The 17,923-nt window shown below is 30.4% G+C and overlaps 2 protein-coding genes across 4 annotated transcripts in view; one reads left to right on the forward strand and one right to left on the reverse strand.

Moving 5' to 3' along the window:
• LOC114329272 (uncharacterized) overlaps positions 1-14,114 on the reverse strand; it is a 35,356-nt gene extending 21,242 nt beyond the window's left edge. Inside the window, exons 1-2 of the mRNA XM_028278315.2 lie at positions 13,916-14,114; positions 3,298-3,442 (exon numbers count right to left, since the gene is read on the reverse strand). Of these exons, the coding sequence (XP_028134116.1) occupies positions 3,298-3,442; positions 13,916-14,006 (236 nt within the window). The 5' untranslated portion in view covers positions 14,007-14,114. The remainder of the gene's footprint in view (positions 1-3,297; positions 3,443-13,915) is intronic.
• LOC114329273 (homeobox protein DBX1-B) overlaps positions 1-17,923 on the forward strand; it is a 306,498-nt gene that overhangs the window by 111,499 nt on the left and 177,076 nt on the right. The gene's annotated exons all lie outside the window — the stretch shown is intronic.

Raw genomic sequence — 17,923 nt, forward strand, 5'->3', positions numbered from 1 at the left:
CCATCCCAAGAATACATTCATCTTTAATATCAGCTACAAGAAATAGGTGTTTTATCAAGGTGTTGCCAATCTGTATGGTGGCCGTTACTTCTCCATGAATTGGAATAGTTTGACCTGAAGCTGTTTCAAGAACTAAGTTTGTTTTAGTCGGCTGTAGTTTTCTCTTCAGATGTTCTTTGCGAATAAAATATCTTTTTGCACCGGTATCAATAAGAAAAGTGAATTTTTGATTGTCAACGTAGACCTTAAGGCTACGGCTCCACGGGCTGGAAATTGACGCTAGCAGTAGCCGCAAAATGAAGTTAAGGTTCCGCGGAACGGAATGGGAATAGCCGAACTGAACCGACTACGCACATGTCCTGTAGTCGGTACAGTTCGGCTATTCCTATTCCGTTCTGCGGAACCTTAAGTTCGTTTTGCGGCTACTGCTAGCGTCAATTTCCAGCCCGTGGAGCCGTAGCCTAAGTAATAAACTCTGTTCATTTCTGTTTAAAGTATAACTGCGAATTTGGGGACTTTTATTAGATACAGCTGACGCCCGCCCCTTAGTGTCGACTTCTATTCGTTTCCCTGACTATTGTTTGGATATCCGTGGTCAGTTGTGGGAGATCGACTTCTTAGATACCTATCTCTACTAGTATTTCTAGTAGGGCTATGTGATGGGCTTCTTGATCTAGGCGAACTTCTGATTCTTTGGTTCTTCTCTCCTTGACTAAGATCTGCTTCTGTAATTATTTTGTAAACGGCCCATTCTTCCGCAATTAAAACATCTTCTGTTTTGAGATTTTTGTTGAAGATTTTGCAGTAGGCTTAACATCTGAGATAAAATAGGTGAGTCATTATCTGCTGTAGTGACTTCGTCATGTTCTCGAAATCTTATCTCTTTTAATTTTGGGCGAGATCTGGAAATGCTTTTCGCCGCTTCAAACTCCTAAGCTGAGATTAATGCTCCATTTACCGTGTTGTGGTGTTGTAATTGAAGAGATTGTTGCATTTCAACATCCTTAGTCCGTCTATAAATGCCTGTATCCCGATTTGTTCTAGAAAATCTTTAGGTACTTGAGGGTATGCTAAATGCAATAATATTTTTATATCGGCTTCGAACTCTTGCAAGCTTTCGTTAGGTTTTTAATATCTAACTTTCAGTTGACTCTGAAAAACCTGCTTCAGATGCTGCTGGCAATATCTTGTCACTAAATCTTGTACGAGCGACATATAACTAACTGCATCCTGGGGAAGAAATTGTGGAACGGTTGCTGCTTGTCCTCTAAGTGCCACCACCAAGGAAGCAGCCATTTTTTTCTCGGTCCATCCATTTGCTCTGGCTGCAGCTTCAAATTGGAAACAATACGTTTCCCATGCTGTTTGGCCATCCAACGTAGGTGGTTTCAAAATTTTGGTTGTCCTAATTGCACCTGGTTCAACTACGGAATTTGAACTATAAGTTCTGATTCGATATTTGTTGCTGAAACAATATTGGATAAAGGAGATTGGTTTTTAATTTTTCTTTCTAAATCAACTATTTGTCTTTCCAAATTCAAATCGCTTTGTTGCTGTTTTATTTTAGTTTCGAAATCGTTTTGCTGTTGTACTAGTTTATGTTATAAATAGTTTTGTTGTTCGTCTATTTTGTTTGTTAAATCGTTTTGTTGTAGTATTAGTTTATTTTCTAAATAATTTTGTTGTTCGTCAATTTTGTTTTTTAAATCAGTTTTTATATCGTTCTGTTGTTTCTCTAATTTACCTATTCTACTAGTAATTTGACTTAGCTCTAACTGAAAATTTTCGTGAATTTGAGATAAACTATTTATAATTTCTACCTCTGCTTGTCTACGCCTCTCCTTCTGTTCCTCTTCTTGTCTACGCATCTCTTCGACTTCTTGCCTACGCTTTTCCTTCTGTTCCTCTTCTTGTCTACGCATCTCTTCGGCTTCTTGCCTACGCTTTTCCTTCACCTCCCTACGCTGCTCCTTTTTCTCTTTCTCTTATTGTCTACGCTTTTCCTCATTTTCTTTCATTTTTATGAACCATGCGGGGGTCATGACGTATCCATTTCCTTACTAAATTCTGTAGATCTCGTATTAAACATTCAAAAATAATTAAATACTTCTTCTATCCCACCGCTGTCGCCAATGTTACACTTCTTCTATAGATCTTTCTCATCAGGAATTACAAACTGATAACTGCAAACTTCAAAATCTGAATTACAACTGGCCTATATAATGTCAAACACATGTTTATATAGCTGACCTTCTAGACGTCACCAGAGATTTTTGGGTTATTCCATGACATCCAGAACATTCTCGTACGTCACTACCTCTTCTTTCATGTCGAGGGACTTTTTCTATGTAGGATCAATCTACGGAACTGTCATAACAATATGTTCAATGGTTGCATTACACCATTATGGAAGTTATTAGAGGAATTGAGTTTCAGATGGGAAAATGATATAGGTATACGAATGTATGTTTTAAATTGTAATGGTTCCAGGATTCTTCCAAAGAACATTCTTCTTCCATAACGAGGTTTTGAATAGTTTGCTTCTGTGTCGTCTTTTAAAAGTTTTAATGACTGGTTGATCAATTGGTTGAATCAATGATGCAGTATTCGCAGGCAGAAAATAGTACGTGATATTTCCATAGTCACTTCGTAGCATACCGGCTTCAAGATGGGCAAGTGCATTGTCCAAAATGGGAACCCCCTTTGGTGGCAAATTTTTTGATTTCAAGTATTGTCAAACGTCCGGTAAAAAAACGATTTTGAAAAAAACAGGTTGTTAGAAAAATGGATCAACAAATTTTACACTGGTTAACAGAAGTGACAGTTAATGGAGAGACGGATAATTGAGGTTCCACTGTAAAAGTTATTGATTTGTTACAATAGATATCTTGTTACTTAAGTTTTAAAATATATTTAAAGTAATAAATTTTTGTATCATCTTTCATAATATTATAGATTAAATAAACGTCTGTCTGTAAAATGTAATAACTAATTTCTTCATTTTAAAAATCCAAGTGTCGTGTATTTTTAAATAGTTGACATATGGAAAATTCCTCACATTTATTTACTATTCTAATGTCTTGGCAACGCTGCGAGGTCCTGATGTCAGAAATATTGAATGACGTAATCTGATTTTTCTACTAAAAAACCATATTTCCTCAAATTTAATGATAAACTTCACCAAAAAAATTAAAAAGAGCTCAATAAAATTCAATGTCCCAATACAGACCATAGAAAATAGAGAATATTTTTTAAATCAAAAATGAATGAGATAGATACTCTTAAAAATTCTCTTACTTGGCAACACCGAGGTTTCCACTCCATTGTAGGTCCCTGAGTTTGACGTAGGGGTCGTGTTGTGGTACTCCCAATTCGGGTACTCCTGCTCTCATTACATAATTGGCACATTCCACAATTTCATAACCCTTGTCAAGATCTTCACCTAGAATTTAATTCTTTATTTTATTACAATAATTATTTTGTAAGGTTCAATGTAGGACATTTTGAACTGCTACCATATACAGAGTGAGTTTTATGTATGGAGAGTCTCAATTATCTCGGAAACCGCTGAAATGATTTTTATAGATTTTGGTGGGTATGGGTCTTCTAATGCGGCCGATATTATAGTGGTATTTACAGTGTTGTAAAGTATTTAGTTTTTCAGTAAATCTAATAAACTTTCTTATTTCAAATGGAACACCCTGTATATTTTTTACGTTTTGAAGTTCCTAAGAAATATTGATTATATTTCATGTTATATTCCCTATACCTAAATGCCATAATTTCGAAGTTATTGCCACATTTACTTAAAAAATATTAAACAAATTAGTATAAAAATCAATTTTTTCGGGTTGACATAAGGTTCTTAGGATCATAGGGAACAAAAAGGGTCTTTTTCTGTTCTTATTCTATAATATATCAATTATGATTTCACTACCTGCATCATATAGGTCTGGATCCCGCGTATGAAAAAAAAAGTTGATTATTAGCAAGCTGAAAATTTGTTAATAGCTTAAGGTTGTCTAGTCGGACAAACTTTGATATATGGGAACACTGGAACAGGGGAAGTTTTAATTGTGGAACAGGTTAAAAATTTGAAAACGGCACATGTGTTTTGTCCGACAGAACAGACTTAGACTCTCCGAACAGAGATTAAACTCTCATGCAAAAATCAGACTGCTATTTATCACCAAATGGGCGTTTTAATGAGTGTAACATGTAGAATATGTCAAATGACAGGAATTATGACAGGTGATAAATAGGAGTCTGATTTTTTCATGAGAGTTTAATCTCTGTTCGGAGAGTATAAGTCTGTTCTGTCGAACAAAATAAATGTGCCGTTTTCGTTGTCTGACCGTTCCAAATTTTTAACCTGTTCCACAATTAAAACTGCCCCTGTTCCAGTTCCCTATCATACTTTATCCGACTAGACACCCTTAAGCTATTAACAAATTTGCAGCTTGCTATTAATCAACTTTTTTTTAAACGCGGGATCCCGACCTAATAATGAACTTCATTATGATACTAGATATACAGATTTTCATTACGATACAGATTTTTAACCAATAGAATCGCGATATGGCATTCGCGATGAAGGTGTCACAAGCGCAGTGACCAATGGCGAGACAAATACATACGCTTTGACAGTTCTCAATATGTAAACAAACTAACAAACTACTTAATTTGTTTGCGTTACAAAACTAATAAATTTGAAAAGTAAAAGACGGTTTTGCTTGTTTTCGATTCAGACTGATGCACAATCGCTGGACTGCTGTTTCCACCATTGGAGGCTTCCTCAACAGCGCTAGCGTGAACACCTCTAAATCGAAAAACAGCTCGACCATCTATTTAAGGGAATTTCAAAGATTATTGAAATTACCATTGGGACGCGGTCCAGCGACATAGACTATAGAAACTTGCATTTAATTATCGTGCTCTATAAATTATAATATTATAAAGCTCGTGCTCTATACCAAACTCGCCGCTAGGCGGCTAGTTTCGTATCCTTCATACTCGCTTCATAATGACCATCATTAGATGCTCGTTGCATAATATATACTATTGTAATATTTCTCATTTAATCGTTTTTGAGTTATAAACAATTTAAAACTGAAAAAAATCGAAACATGACGATTTTCTAGGTTCAAAAATACAAATAAAAAATATTATTTTTAAAAGTACGAAGTAACTAAATTCAAATTAAAACCTGCTTTTATCAGCTACCGATAAGTAATTTGGACTTGTTTCAGTTTAAAACATTGTTTTTTAGTTCACTTTTTAGTTCACACTCATATGCACTTCATTAACAATTAAAAACAATGTTTTAGAATAAAAAGTGCAAAAAATTCTCATAGGTAGCTTATACAAGGAAGGAGGTTTGAGCTGGAATGTAATTTCAAAAATTATAGTTTTTACTTGAAAATGTTTTTACTTGTGTTTTTTTCAACCTTAAAAATTAGTCATTTTTCGTTTTTTTTTTTCAGTTTTAAATTATTTATAATTCGAAAACGATTAACTTTAGAGAAAAATTACGAAAGCCTTTTTTTGTTCCCAATTATCCAAAGAACCTGTCAACCTGTCAACCAAAGAACCTGTCCTGGTCAAAAAAGTTGATTATAATTTGTTAAAAAAATTTTTTAAATAAATTTAGCAACAACCCCAAAATTGTGTGGCATTTAGGTAAATAATCAGTAGTTCTACAAAACGCAGAAAATATACAGGGTGTTCTATCTGAAATAAGAAAGTTCATTAGATTTCCAGAAAAACGGAAGATTTGACAACAATGTAATTACCACCATAATATCGGTCGCATTAGAAAACCCTTGCCCAACAAAATCTACAAAAATCGTGCAAGGCGTCTCCGAGATAATTGAGGTTTTCCATATATAAAACTCACTCTATGTTTGTAAAGGATGTGTTGGAAGGAAGTATTAAAGTTTTTTACGATCTTAAACGGAAATTAACCACAATTTCTGTTTGTTGGACTTTTCTAATTCCACTTCAAATAATATTTTTTTGGAATTTGAGAAGTGGAAATCAAAACGCCAACATAAACATATTTTCAACTGACATTGCTAATAATTAGGCATTCCAAATCACGTGATATAATATGGCTGCTGGATGGCGAAACTGTCATCCATAGGCGTATCCAATGTTTAAACCACTTCATATTTAATTTGCTATCACAATTTCACAAATTTCGCTACACAATTAACAAAAAAACAAAACCAAACAGGATATTCTTTACAAATTTATCAATATTCAAGGTAAACATTAGATACGCCATGACCACCCCCCTTAACTATGTCTATGGCCATGTCAGTTTAGCCATCCACCGGCCACCACTGACAGTTCATTGGAATCCCTAATTATTATCATTAAAGACAGTAAATAATATAAAAAGTTACAACACAATAGCATTACTACCGTATACAGGGCATTAAATACTATTACTTTTGATGCCTAATGATTTTTTTGTCATCTATGACAGGATTAAATCACACACTGAAAAAATAGTTGGCAAATAACAATGTGGCTTCTGCAAGTATGTAGAAGTCAACACCCCAGATTCATCCTCTCTTCATAGACTTCGAAAGTGCATATGGCAATATAAATCGAAAATTGTTAATATAGACAATAAAAGAAAACAAATGGTATTAATAAAAGAAACTCTAAAAGTAGAATGTAAAATCCTAATACAAAACGAATTAAAATAAAAAATAGACATGAAAACAGAACTGCGCCAGGGAGACTCCTTATAGAATAATATGCATATTTTTCAACATCATGCTCGAATAAAGAATAAGAGACACAGCAGTCAATACTGGAGAGAAAATAATTAAAAATGTGCAAATACAAGCGTTTGCGTTTGCCGATGATAATAATATAATTGCAAAGTGAAGAAGAGAAATAATAGAATCAGTCAAATAGAACGAAATGCACAAAGGCTTCGGCAGAAAGCCTATAGAAACAGTTGTAGTGACATAAAGGGCCTAGCCGGGTAAGATGATGAAAAGTGCCCCCAATTCGATTCGAATTCCATATAGGTCACCGTTTAGCATATGTAGTGAAATTCACTTTCTGAAATTTTTAGCCCCCTAGGTGGTCATGTGACCCACCTAGAGCCTAATTAGAGTTTTATGTTTTTATTTTTTATCTCAGCCGCATCGAGGACTAGCCAAAAACTTTAAATAAAAAAGTTTTAAGATTTAAAAAGTTATGTCCGAAATTTTTTTTTTAATTTTTGCCGGGAAATTAAAATTTTAGAACGATTCTAAAATTTTAAATGAGTATAAAAAAATAACTAAGACATTCGTTTTCACGGAAAAAATATATAACGTGTATTTTTGCATAATGTTTCACCCTGAATTTTTAAAAAATTTTAAAATTGATGAAACGCACCTTTAAAATAAAAACCCCATTTTTTGGTTTTTTTTTCGTTTTTTGAAACAATTTTGTACATATTTTTGATACAATTTTATACATATTTTTCAAAGAAGGTAACACCGTCACCAGAATAGGTAAAAAACTGAAAAATAATTGGGGTTTGCTTAATAAAAATTTTTTTGTAACGCCATCCATTTTCAAGATACAGGGCGTTGAAGAAAACAAAATTTTACACTTTTTTTACGATTTTGCTGAAACTCTTGGCAACATTGTAATAAAACTTAGAAGGTTTTAAGAGGTAGTTATTGTGAATGTTTTGACATACAATTAAGGATTTGATATTCATCATTGGCGCGCATAGGAGTAATGGTCTGAACTTTTCAAAGAAAAAAGATAGTACGCCACTGACATATTTCAAATTAACAATCACTTTTGAATTCCTCGTTCAATTTGCGATAAATAAACTATCTTCTCATTTCTTCATACGACGCGCCGTTTTGCTGTAAAAAATAAAATATCTTAACGCTTCCAAAGTATTCGAATTAGTTTTTATAATGGATGTACGAGTTTATGTAGATGTAGAAACTGCTAAAAGTTCGAATACTTTGTAAAGGTTAAGATGTGTTATTTTTTATAAAATGGCGCGTCGTATAAAAAAATAGGAAGATAGATTTTTTGTCACAAATTAAACGAAGAATTCAAAAACGATTGTTAATTTGAAATATGTCAGTGGCGTACTATCTTTTTTCTTTAAAAAGTTCAGACCATTACTCCTATGCGCGCCAATGACAAATATAAAATTCTTAATTGTATGTCAAAAATTGCACAACAACTACCTCTTAATACTCGCCAAATTTTATTACAATGTTGCGAGTAGTTTCGGCAAAATCATAAAAAATGTGTAAAATTTTGTTTTCTTCAATGCCCTGTATCTTGAAAATGGATGGCATTACAAAAAATTTTTATAAAACAAACCCCAATTATTTTTCAGTTTTTTACCTATTCTAGTGACGGTGTTACCTTTTTTGGAAAACATGTATAAAATTGTATCAAAAAACAAAAAAAAAACCGAAAAAATGCGGTTTTTTATTTTTAAAGGTTCGTTTCACCAATTTTAAAAATTTGAAAAAACTCAGGGAGAAATATTATGCAAAAATACACGTTATATATTTTTTTCGTGAAAACGAATGTCTTAGTTATTTTTTTATACTCATTTAAAATTTTAAAATCGTTCTAAACATTAAATTTCCCGCCAATAATTTTTTCGGGCATAACTTTTTAAATCTTAAAACTTTTTTATTTAAAGTTTTTCGCTAGTTCTCGATGCGGCTGGGATAAAAAATAAAAACATAAAAACCCTAATTGGGCTCCCATGACCACCTAGGGGGCTAAAAATTTTGGAAAGTGAATTTCACTGCATATGCTAAACGGTGACCTATATGGAATTCGAATCGAGTTGGGGGCACTTTTCATCATCTTACCCGGCTAGGCCCTTTGTAATAAAGTTTGTGGAAGTACTGAAAACAAAAGTTTTCAATGTTTCTTGTTAACGGTCGATCCCATCGTTTAACATTAATATTGACAACGATACTAACAGAAATGTCACACTGAAGTATGATTTGCAATATGGCTCAAATGGCAACCATCGTCATTTAATGTAAAAATCATTAACAAATTACGATTTTTATCGATGATTCTATATGAGTTCGGATTAATTCTAGTACAGTACTCAAAATCAAAATCCGAAAAAAGTTATTGAATTTATTAAAAAAATAATCTAGAATAAAAGAAAATAATAAGGTCTAAAACTTTGATTTTGATACAATTTTGGTTAAATATACGAATAAATAAAGAGTGTAACAAAAATAGAGGTCATAAATTTAATCACATATCCTGGGACCAAAATTAGTTCCATTGAACCTAACTTACCTTAGTACAAATGTGCACATAAAAAAAGTTACAGCCCTTTGAAGTTATATATATATATATATATATATATATATATATATATATATATATATATATATATATATATATATATAACAGGTATATAATATTTGCTGAACAGTTAGGAAACAAGGCTGAAATATTGGGGTAGCAGCAATCTCAAAGAAAACTCTTTATAATAGTTCCAAGCTTTCGAAAATGTTTATTTTCATCATCAGGGAAACTACAATCATAAATAGACAGTATTTAACAAATAGGCTAACTGAAATTAATAATAATTGCTATCCTTGTGTTACCAAAAATCCAGAACACCATAGTTTCCTCTCACTAAACCAGGTGTCGAGGATCCCCAAAAACACAAAAACAACAAAAAATTGTTTTGAGAAATGCAGAGTCAATACTTTCACTAAAAACACTGCACATCACAAAACAATCTTACTAAAGAGTTACTTATATGTTTGTACTTACATTATTTGAGGATGTTGAGCCTAGTTGTTAAACACTGACATATAAAACGAAATTTTGTCCTGGTACAAATCGTATATAAAAATTAAAATTAAAAACTATATATAAAAAATTGTTCTAAAAATCGAGTATAAATTGAAAAATGGTAAAATATTTTAAAAAATGATGTATGTCAAATGGCATTTTTGAAAATGTCTAACAAATGTTATATCGATTTTTATTAAATTTTGTTTGAATTCATACGGAAACGTCACTACCACTGAACCAATTATAATTATTTAATAAATGTTTTTTAAATTTTGAAATAGGAAAATTCCGAAATGAGAATAAAACAGTTTTAATCAATGCAAAGTTTTTTTAAAAGTAGATGTCTTTTTTATTATGTGATTTATATTGAAAAAATCTATAAATTATATATTAAATGAAAGAAGAATTTGAATTATTAAATTTAAATTGGTTATTTTTATCTAAGGTGAGTAAATAAGAATAAATTTCACTGAGATGTCTTACATCTGATTTTTTGTTTATTGAATTTTCTTCTTGAAAGATAAAAGCCATTTCCAAAAAGAGTCTTTTGTTATATGAGTTCTCAGAAGCTAGTACTTTAGTATATTGATAATCCATTGTATGACCCTCTTTGGAAACGTGTTCTGCTAAAGCACAACGTTCAGGATGTAGTCTAGAATCACTTTTATGTGATATTATTCGAGATGATAAAGTTCTCGAGGTGATACCTATATAGTTCATATTACAACTATGACAAGGTATACTATAAACTACATTGGAACAAGATAATGCAGGAGTTTTATCTTTCAGTCTAGTAAAAATTGAGTTTATAGATAATGTGATACTATTAGCTATTTTTATGCCACTAATTTGATTAAAGATTCTGCATAGCTTTGGTGTGATGTTTTTAATGTAAGGGAGTGAAAAATATTTAAAGTTAATGGGTTCCTGGTTTTCTGTAACATTAGGAAGATTATTTAAATTTTGGTTGTTAATACTATTATTATTTGTGTATGAGATGTCAGATGTGTTAAAAAGTAATTTCTTTATAAGGGTTTTTGGACAGGAATTGTCAGTGAATATATTAAATAATATTTTTAGATTTGTATTATGAAATGAGCTGTCTGATATTTTTAAAACCCTTGATTTCATTTGTTTTATTAAATTAACTTTTTGAGAAAATTTATGGTATGACCAATAATTCATTGACTGGTACCAAAAACCAATAAGCTCAGGTAGGTATATGAATTATTGGTCATACCATAAATTTTCTCAAAAAGTTAATTTAATAAAACAAATGAAATCAAGGGTTTTAAAAATATCAGACAGCTCATTTCATAATACAAATCTAAAAATATTATTTAATATATTCACTGACAATTCCTATCCAAAAACCCTTATAAAGAAATTACTTTTTAACACATCTGACATCTCATACACAAATAATAATAGTATTAACAACCAAAATTTAAATAATCTTCCTAATGTTACAGAAAACCAGGAACCCATTAACTTTAAATATTTTTCACTCCCTTACATTAAAAACATCACACCAAAGCTATGCAGAATCTTTAATCAAATTAGTGGCATAAAAATAGCTAATAGTATCACATTATCTATAAACTCAATTTTTACTAGACTGAAAGATAAAACTCCTGCATTATCTTGTTCCAATGTAGTTTATAGTATACCTTGTCATAGTTGTAATATGAACTATATAGGTATCACCTCGAGAACTTTATCATCTCGAATAATATCACATAAAAGTGATTCTAGACTACATCCTGAACGTTGTGCTTTAGCAGAACACGTTTCCAAAGAGGGTCATACAATAGATTATCAATATACTAAAGTACTAGCTTCTGAGAACTCATATAACAAAAGGCTCTTTTTGGAAATGGCTTTTATCTTTCAAGAAGAAAAATTCAATAAACAAAAAATCAGATGTAAGACATCTCAGTGAAATTTATTCTTATTTACTCACCTTAGATAAAAATAACCAATTTAAATTTAATAATTCAAATTCTTCTTTCATTTAATATATAATTTATAGATTTTTTCAATATAAATCACATAATAAAAAAGACATCTACTTTTAAAAAAACTTTGCATTGATTAAAACTGTTTTATTCTCATTTCGGAATTTTCCTATTTCAAAATTTAAAAAACATTTATTAAATAATTATAATTGGTTCAGTGGTAGTGACGTTTCCGTATGAATTCAAACAAAATTTAATAAAAATCGATATAACATTTGTTAGACATTTTCAAAAATGCCATTTGACATACATCATTTTTTAAAATATTTTACCATTTTTCAATTTATACTCGATTTTTAGAACAATTTTTTATATATAGTTTTTAATTTTAATTTTTATATACGATTTGTACCAGGACAAAATTTCGTTTTATATGTCAGTGTTTAACAACTAGGCTCAACATCCTCAAATAATGTAAGTACAAACATATAAGTAACTCTTTAGTAAGATTGTTTTGTGATGTGCAGTGTTTTTAGTGAAAGTATTGACTCTGCATTTCTCAAAACAATTTTTTGTTGTTTTTGTGTTTTTGGGGATCCTCGACACCTGGTTTAGTGAGAGGAAACTATGGTGTTCTGGATTTTTGGTAACACAAGGATAGCAATTATTATTAATTTCAGTTAGCCTATTTGTTAAATACTGTCTATTTATGATTGTAGTTTCCCTGATGATGAAAATAAACATTTTCGAAAGCTTGGAACTATTATAAAGAGTTTTCTTTGAGATTGCTGCTACCCCAATATTTCAGCCTTGTTTATATATATATATATATATATATATATATATATATGTATATATATGTATCGGTTTTAGAACGTCTTTCGACGTTGTCCGTTGCCTAACTACCACGTCCTTCTATCATCCCATTGGCCATCTCTAGATCCCTTTTACTCATTGCTTTGGTTACCCCTTCTTCTTGTCTTTTTGGGTCTTCCTCGTTTTTTGCGGTTTGGTGGTACCCACTGCATAATCTTTTTGGGCAATCTTGTGTCTTCCATTCTTTGAACATGACCATACCAAATCAACTGTTTCCTCTCAATGTCTGTTGTTAATTAACAACAAAGTAACAACAACAGTTTCCTTCGAAGTTACAAAATAAAAATCGATTTTTTCCAATATATCGAAAGATATTAGAGATATTTTATTGAAAATGGAAATGTGGCATTATTATGTTAGTAGTATCTTAAGAAAAAATTATAGTGAAATTTGTGCAGCCCCCTAAAAATTTTATGGGGGTTTTGTTCCTTTAAACCCCCCAAACTTTTGTGTACGTTCCAATTATATTATCATTGTGGTACCGCTAGTTAAACACAATATTTTTAAAACTTTTTTGCCTCTTAGTACTTTTTCGAAGAGTCGAGTTTTTATCGAGATATTTTGAATATTTGTCAAAGCCACCACATATTTTTATATGGTTAAGTACGATTATGGCGACTTGGTAATACTCGTAATATGAAAATTTATTTATGCCATATTTATTTATACCATATTATAAAAGAAGCCACATCTCTATAAAAGGTGCCTTATCGAAAAAATACAAAGCGGCAAAAAAGTTTTAAAAACACTGTGTTTAACTAATGGTATCGCAGTATAATTGGAAGAACGTACACAAACATTTGGGGGGCTTAAAGGCACAAAACCCTCTAAAATTTTTATGTAAACATATTAAAAAAGAAGCCGCAACTCGATAAAAACTGCCTTATCGAAAAAATACTAGGAGCCAAAAAAGTTTTAAAAAATATTGAATTTAACTAATAATTACAACAATAATAATTTAATTGGAACGTACACAAAAATTTGGGGTGTTTAAGGGAACAAAACCCCCATAAAATTTTTATGGAGTGCACAAATTTCACTACAATTTTTCTTTAAGATGATCCTGCTATAAAAATGCCTCCTTTTCAAAAAAAATCTCTAATAGTATTCGATATATTCGAAAAAATAGATTTTCATTTTGTAACTTCAGTAACTTTTTTTATGTGCATATTTGTACTAAGGTAAGTTAGGTTTTGTTACACCCTGTATATGTACAGTTCCAATACTTCGAATTAAAAATATTATAGAAAACTTACCGGCTGAGACGAAAAGGGCAAGGCCCAAAAACAAGACAACTTTAGCAGCTAGCATTGTTGTTATTACTTGTCTTGAACTGAAGGTGGACATTTAGAAAAAGATCTTGTATTTATACAAAAAAAACTGTCGACTTAACTTTGTGATAACAAACCTCATCACATGAGCTGAGTCGTAATCATGATTACCTAATATACAATTATATTCAAAATTATGGATTGAAGTGGTACCACTTCAATCCAGATAGCATATTTTTTGCTAGCATTTATTTTTTATTTTTTAGATATCTAGGTAAATGAGTTATTGAAGAGATATATACAGTTGAGTCCACGAGTTTTTACCCGTGCGTCATCATTTAAATCATACGAAATAGGTCGGAAATTTACTAAACGCAACAGCAAGTGACATAAAGTGGGTATTATTCCGATCACGGGTTATAGTATAAAATTTGACGTTACCAAATAAATCGAATGTCAAATTTAAGTTTTGCTTTAAAATTTTGGTGCATAATTACAGCTACATTTGAAGAAGCTTAATAAATTATTTTATTATCATTGATTAATAAATAAATAAACAATTCATAAAAAAAATTAGTAACATAATTTCTTTTTGTTATTTTATTCACTTTGGCGGAACATTAAACACAAGCATTCCTTAACTGTGTCAACAATGAGATCAGCTTTGTACGTTGTCAAAATTTATCGTAAAATAACATACACTTATCATAAAATTTCTAACTCCAATATAAAATTAGTTGTAAAAGCAACTGTTTGTATACTATACAAAAATTCAAAATGCAAAAATTCGACAAAATAACAGCAAACAATTCAACAAACTGACAGCCATAAAAGTAAACAAACCAAAACGTCAGAAATTGTACTTAAAATATGTGAAAACATCCCCAATCGTCTTTCTTTGTACCTACAGTTGAGTCCGCGAGTCTTTACCCGTGCGTCATCATTTAAAGCATACGAAATAAGTCGGAAATTTACTAAACGCAACGGCAAATGGATATTATTTCGATCACGGGCTATTATAAAATTTGACGTTATCAAATAAATAGAATGTCAAATTTAAGTTTTGCTTTAAAATTTTGGTGCATAATTACAGCTACATTTGAAGTAGCTTAATAAATTATTTTATTGTCATTGATTAATAAATAAATAAACAATTTATAAAAAAAATAAATAACATGTTTTCTTTTTTTATTTTATTCACTTTGGCGGAACCTTAAACACAAGCATTCAACTGTGTCAACAATGAGGTTAGCTTTGTACGTCGTCAAAATTTATCTTAAAATAACATAAACTTATCACAAAATTTCTAACTCCGATATAAAATTAGTTGTGAAAACAACTGTTTGTATACTATAAAAAACTTCAAAATGCAAAAATTCGACAAAATAACAGCAAAAAATTCAACAAACTGACAACCACAAAAGTAAACAAACCAAAACGTCAGAAATTTTACTCAAGATATGTGAAGACATCCCCAATCATCTTTCTTTGTTCCTATCTCTTTTCAATACACTGAGTCTAAATCGTTCATAAAAATAACATGTATTTTTACTTAATTAACAGACGGCAGCTAGCTTGTCAATAATTTCATGCGTGGAAGAAAATGATGCTAAATAAAAAGTATATGTTTTATCTCACCAGGTATTAATGACGCACGGGTAAAGGCTCGCGGACTCAACTGTATCTCTTTTCAACGCACTGAGTCTAGATCGTTCATAAAAATAACATTTGTTTTTACTTGATAACAGGCGGCATCTGGTTTGTCATTAGTTTCATGCGTGGAAGAGAATGATGCTAGATAAAATGTATGTGTTTTTTCTCGCCAGGTATTAATGACGCACGGGTAAAGACTCGTGGACTCAACTGTGCCTAAAAATTGCTACGACTATTTATTCGAGAGAAATAAGGATCTCCTAGGGACACTGAATTATCCAGGTGTCTGACACTTTTTTTAGTTATTGTAAAGCTGTAGGAAGAAAACCAACCTGTTTCCTGTCTAAAGTTCGGAGCCGTTTTTTAACTATTAGCAATTAAGTAAAAAAATGCGATTTTTTCGTTATTTTTGCCCTTCATAAAGCTAAATAGTTGACATAAAATTACAAAATTTGATTTTTTAGAACATTAAAAAAGCTTCAAAATTCCGATTTTTTCATTTAAAAAGTCAATTTTTTGCTGCGCAAACTGTAAAATAATTGAAAATCCTTAGTTGTTTAATAAATAATAACCTTTTAATTTTATTAAAACTAACGTAGAACTTTGGTGTTTCACCCAAAGTTTTGTTTTGGAGTACTTAAACACTCAAAATTTGAGACCGATCCTTTAGTTAGTTTAAAAGATAGTATTTGTTTATTGCAGAGACCCATTTTTTGCAATAACATAGTACAGAAAATAATAAAGATATATTATATAAAAAAGTTTACACTTCTACATCCCCTCCATTTTACAAAAATTGAGAAATAGACCCATCTCGAGGGTGAAAAATATACATTCAAAATTAGTCCGGAATTGAATAAAATGACTAACTTTTTGAGTTATTTGCGAGTAAATGTTCAATTTTAACAAAAAAAAAACAAAAAAACAAAAAGAAATTATTTTTTAAAAAAAATATTCTTAGCAAAAATATAGCTCATTATTAATAATATTAATAGAGGCAGAATTGTAGCCAATGAAAAGTATGTTATTATTCGCCAAATTCCATATAGAATAATTCAACGTGAAGTATCCAAAAAGCGGAGCAGTTTTAGGAGAAAACTCGTTACATTTCTTTTAAAGTGTTTAAAGAAAGGTTTATTTTTGTTTTTTTTAACTTCTAACAATAAAAGTAAGCGAGTTACGCTCAAAATAATATTGGTCCCTTTTATTTTTTGGTAAAAAGAATTGCGAGAATTATTAGTTACTAGTTACCGCTTCACAGGTTATTTTAGCTATTTATTGTTTATATGATCTATAAGTTTCATTGGGTCACAGCGCTCATTTTGCAAAAATTTGGTTTCAAATTTTTTTTATTTTTTGAAAAAAATCCTTTTTGAAAAAAAAACTTAAACTATTAATAATACCAAAAATCTCAAAGAGTAATAAAATGTACCTTTTGCTTTTCTGAATATTGTGGATTTTTTGTTTCCTGTTAGACAAAAATAGGTTATGATATAACTGATCAACACTTGTAATCAAAACTCGTAACACTCAAAATTTGAGACCGATCCTTTAGTTAGTTTAAAAGATAGTATTTGTTTATTGCAGAGACCCATTTTTTGCAATAACATAGTACAGAAAATAATAAAGATATATTATATAAAAAAGTTTACACTTCTACATCCCCTCCATTTTACAAAAATTGAGAAATAGACCCATCTCGAGGGTGAAAAATATACATTCAAAATTAGTCCGGAATTGAATAAAATGACTAACTTTTTGAGTTATTTGCGAGTAAATGTTCAATTTTAACAAAAAAAAAAACAAAAAAACAAAAAGAAATTATTTTATAAAAAAAAGATTCTTAGCAAAAATATAGCTCATTATTAATAATATTAATAGAGGCAGAATTGTAGCCAATGAAAAGTATGTTATTATTCGCCAAATTCCATATAGAATAATTCAACGTGAAGTATCCAAAAAGCGGAGCAGTTTTAGGGGAAAACTCGTTACATTTCTTTTAAAGTGTTTAAAGAAAGGTTTATTTTTGTTTTTTTTAACTTCTAACAATAAAAGTAAGCGAGTTACGCTCAAAATAATATTGGTCCCTTTTATTTTTTGGTAAAAAGAATTGCGAGAATTATTAGTTACTAGTTACCGCTTCACAGGTTATTTTAGCTATTTATTGTTTATATGATCTATAAGTTTCATTGGGTCACAGCGCTCATTTTGCAAAAATTTGGTTTCAAATTTTTTTTATGTTTTGAAAAAAATCCTTTTTGAAAAAAAAACTTAAACTATTAATAATACCAAAAATCTCAAAGAGTAATAAAATGTACCTTTTGCTTTTCTGAATATTGT

The sequence above is a fragment of the Diabrotica virgifera genome, chromosome 1, assembly GCF_917563875.1.
Source record: "Diabrotica virgifera virgifera chromosome 1, PGI_DIABVI_V3a".
Classification (NCBI taxonomy): Eukaryota; Metazoa; Arthropoda; class Insecta; order Coleoptera; family Chrysomelidae; genus Diabrotica; species Diabrotica virgifera.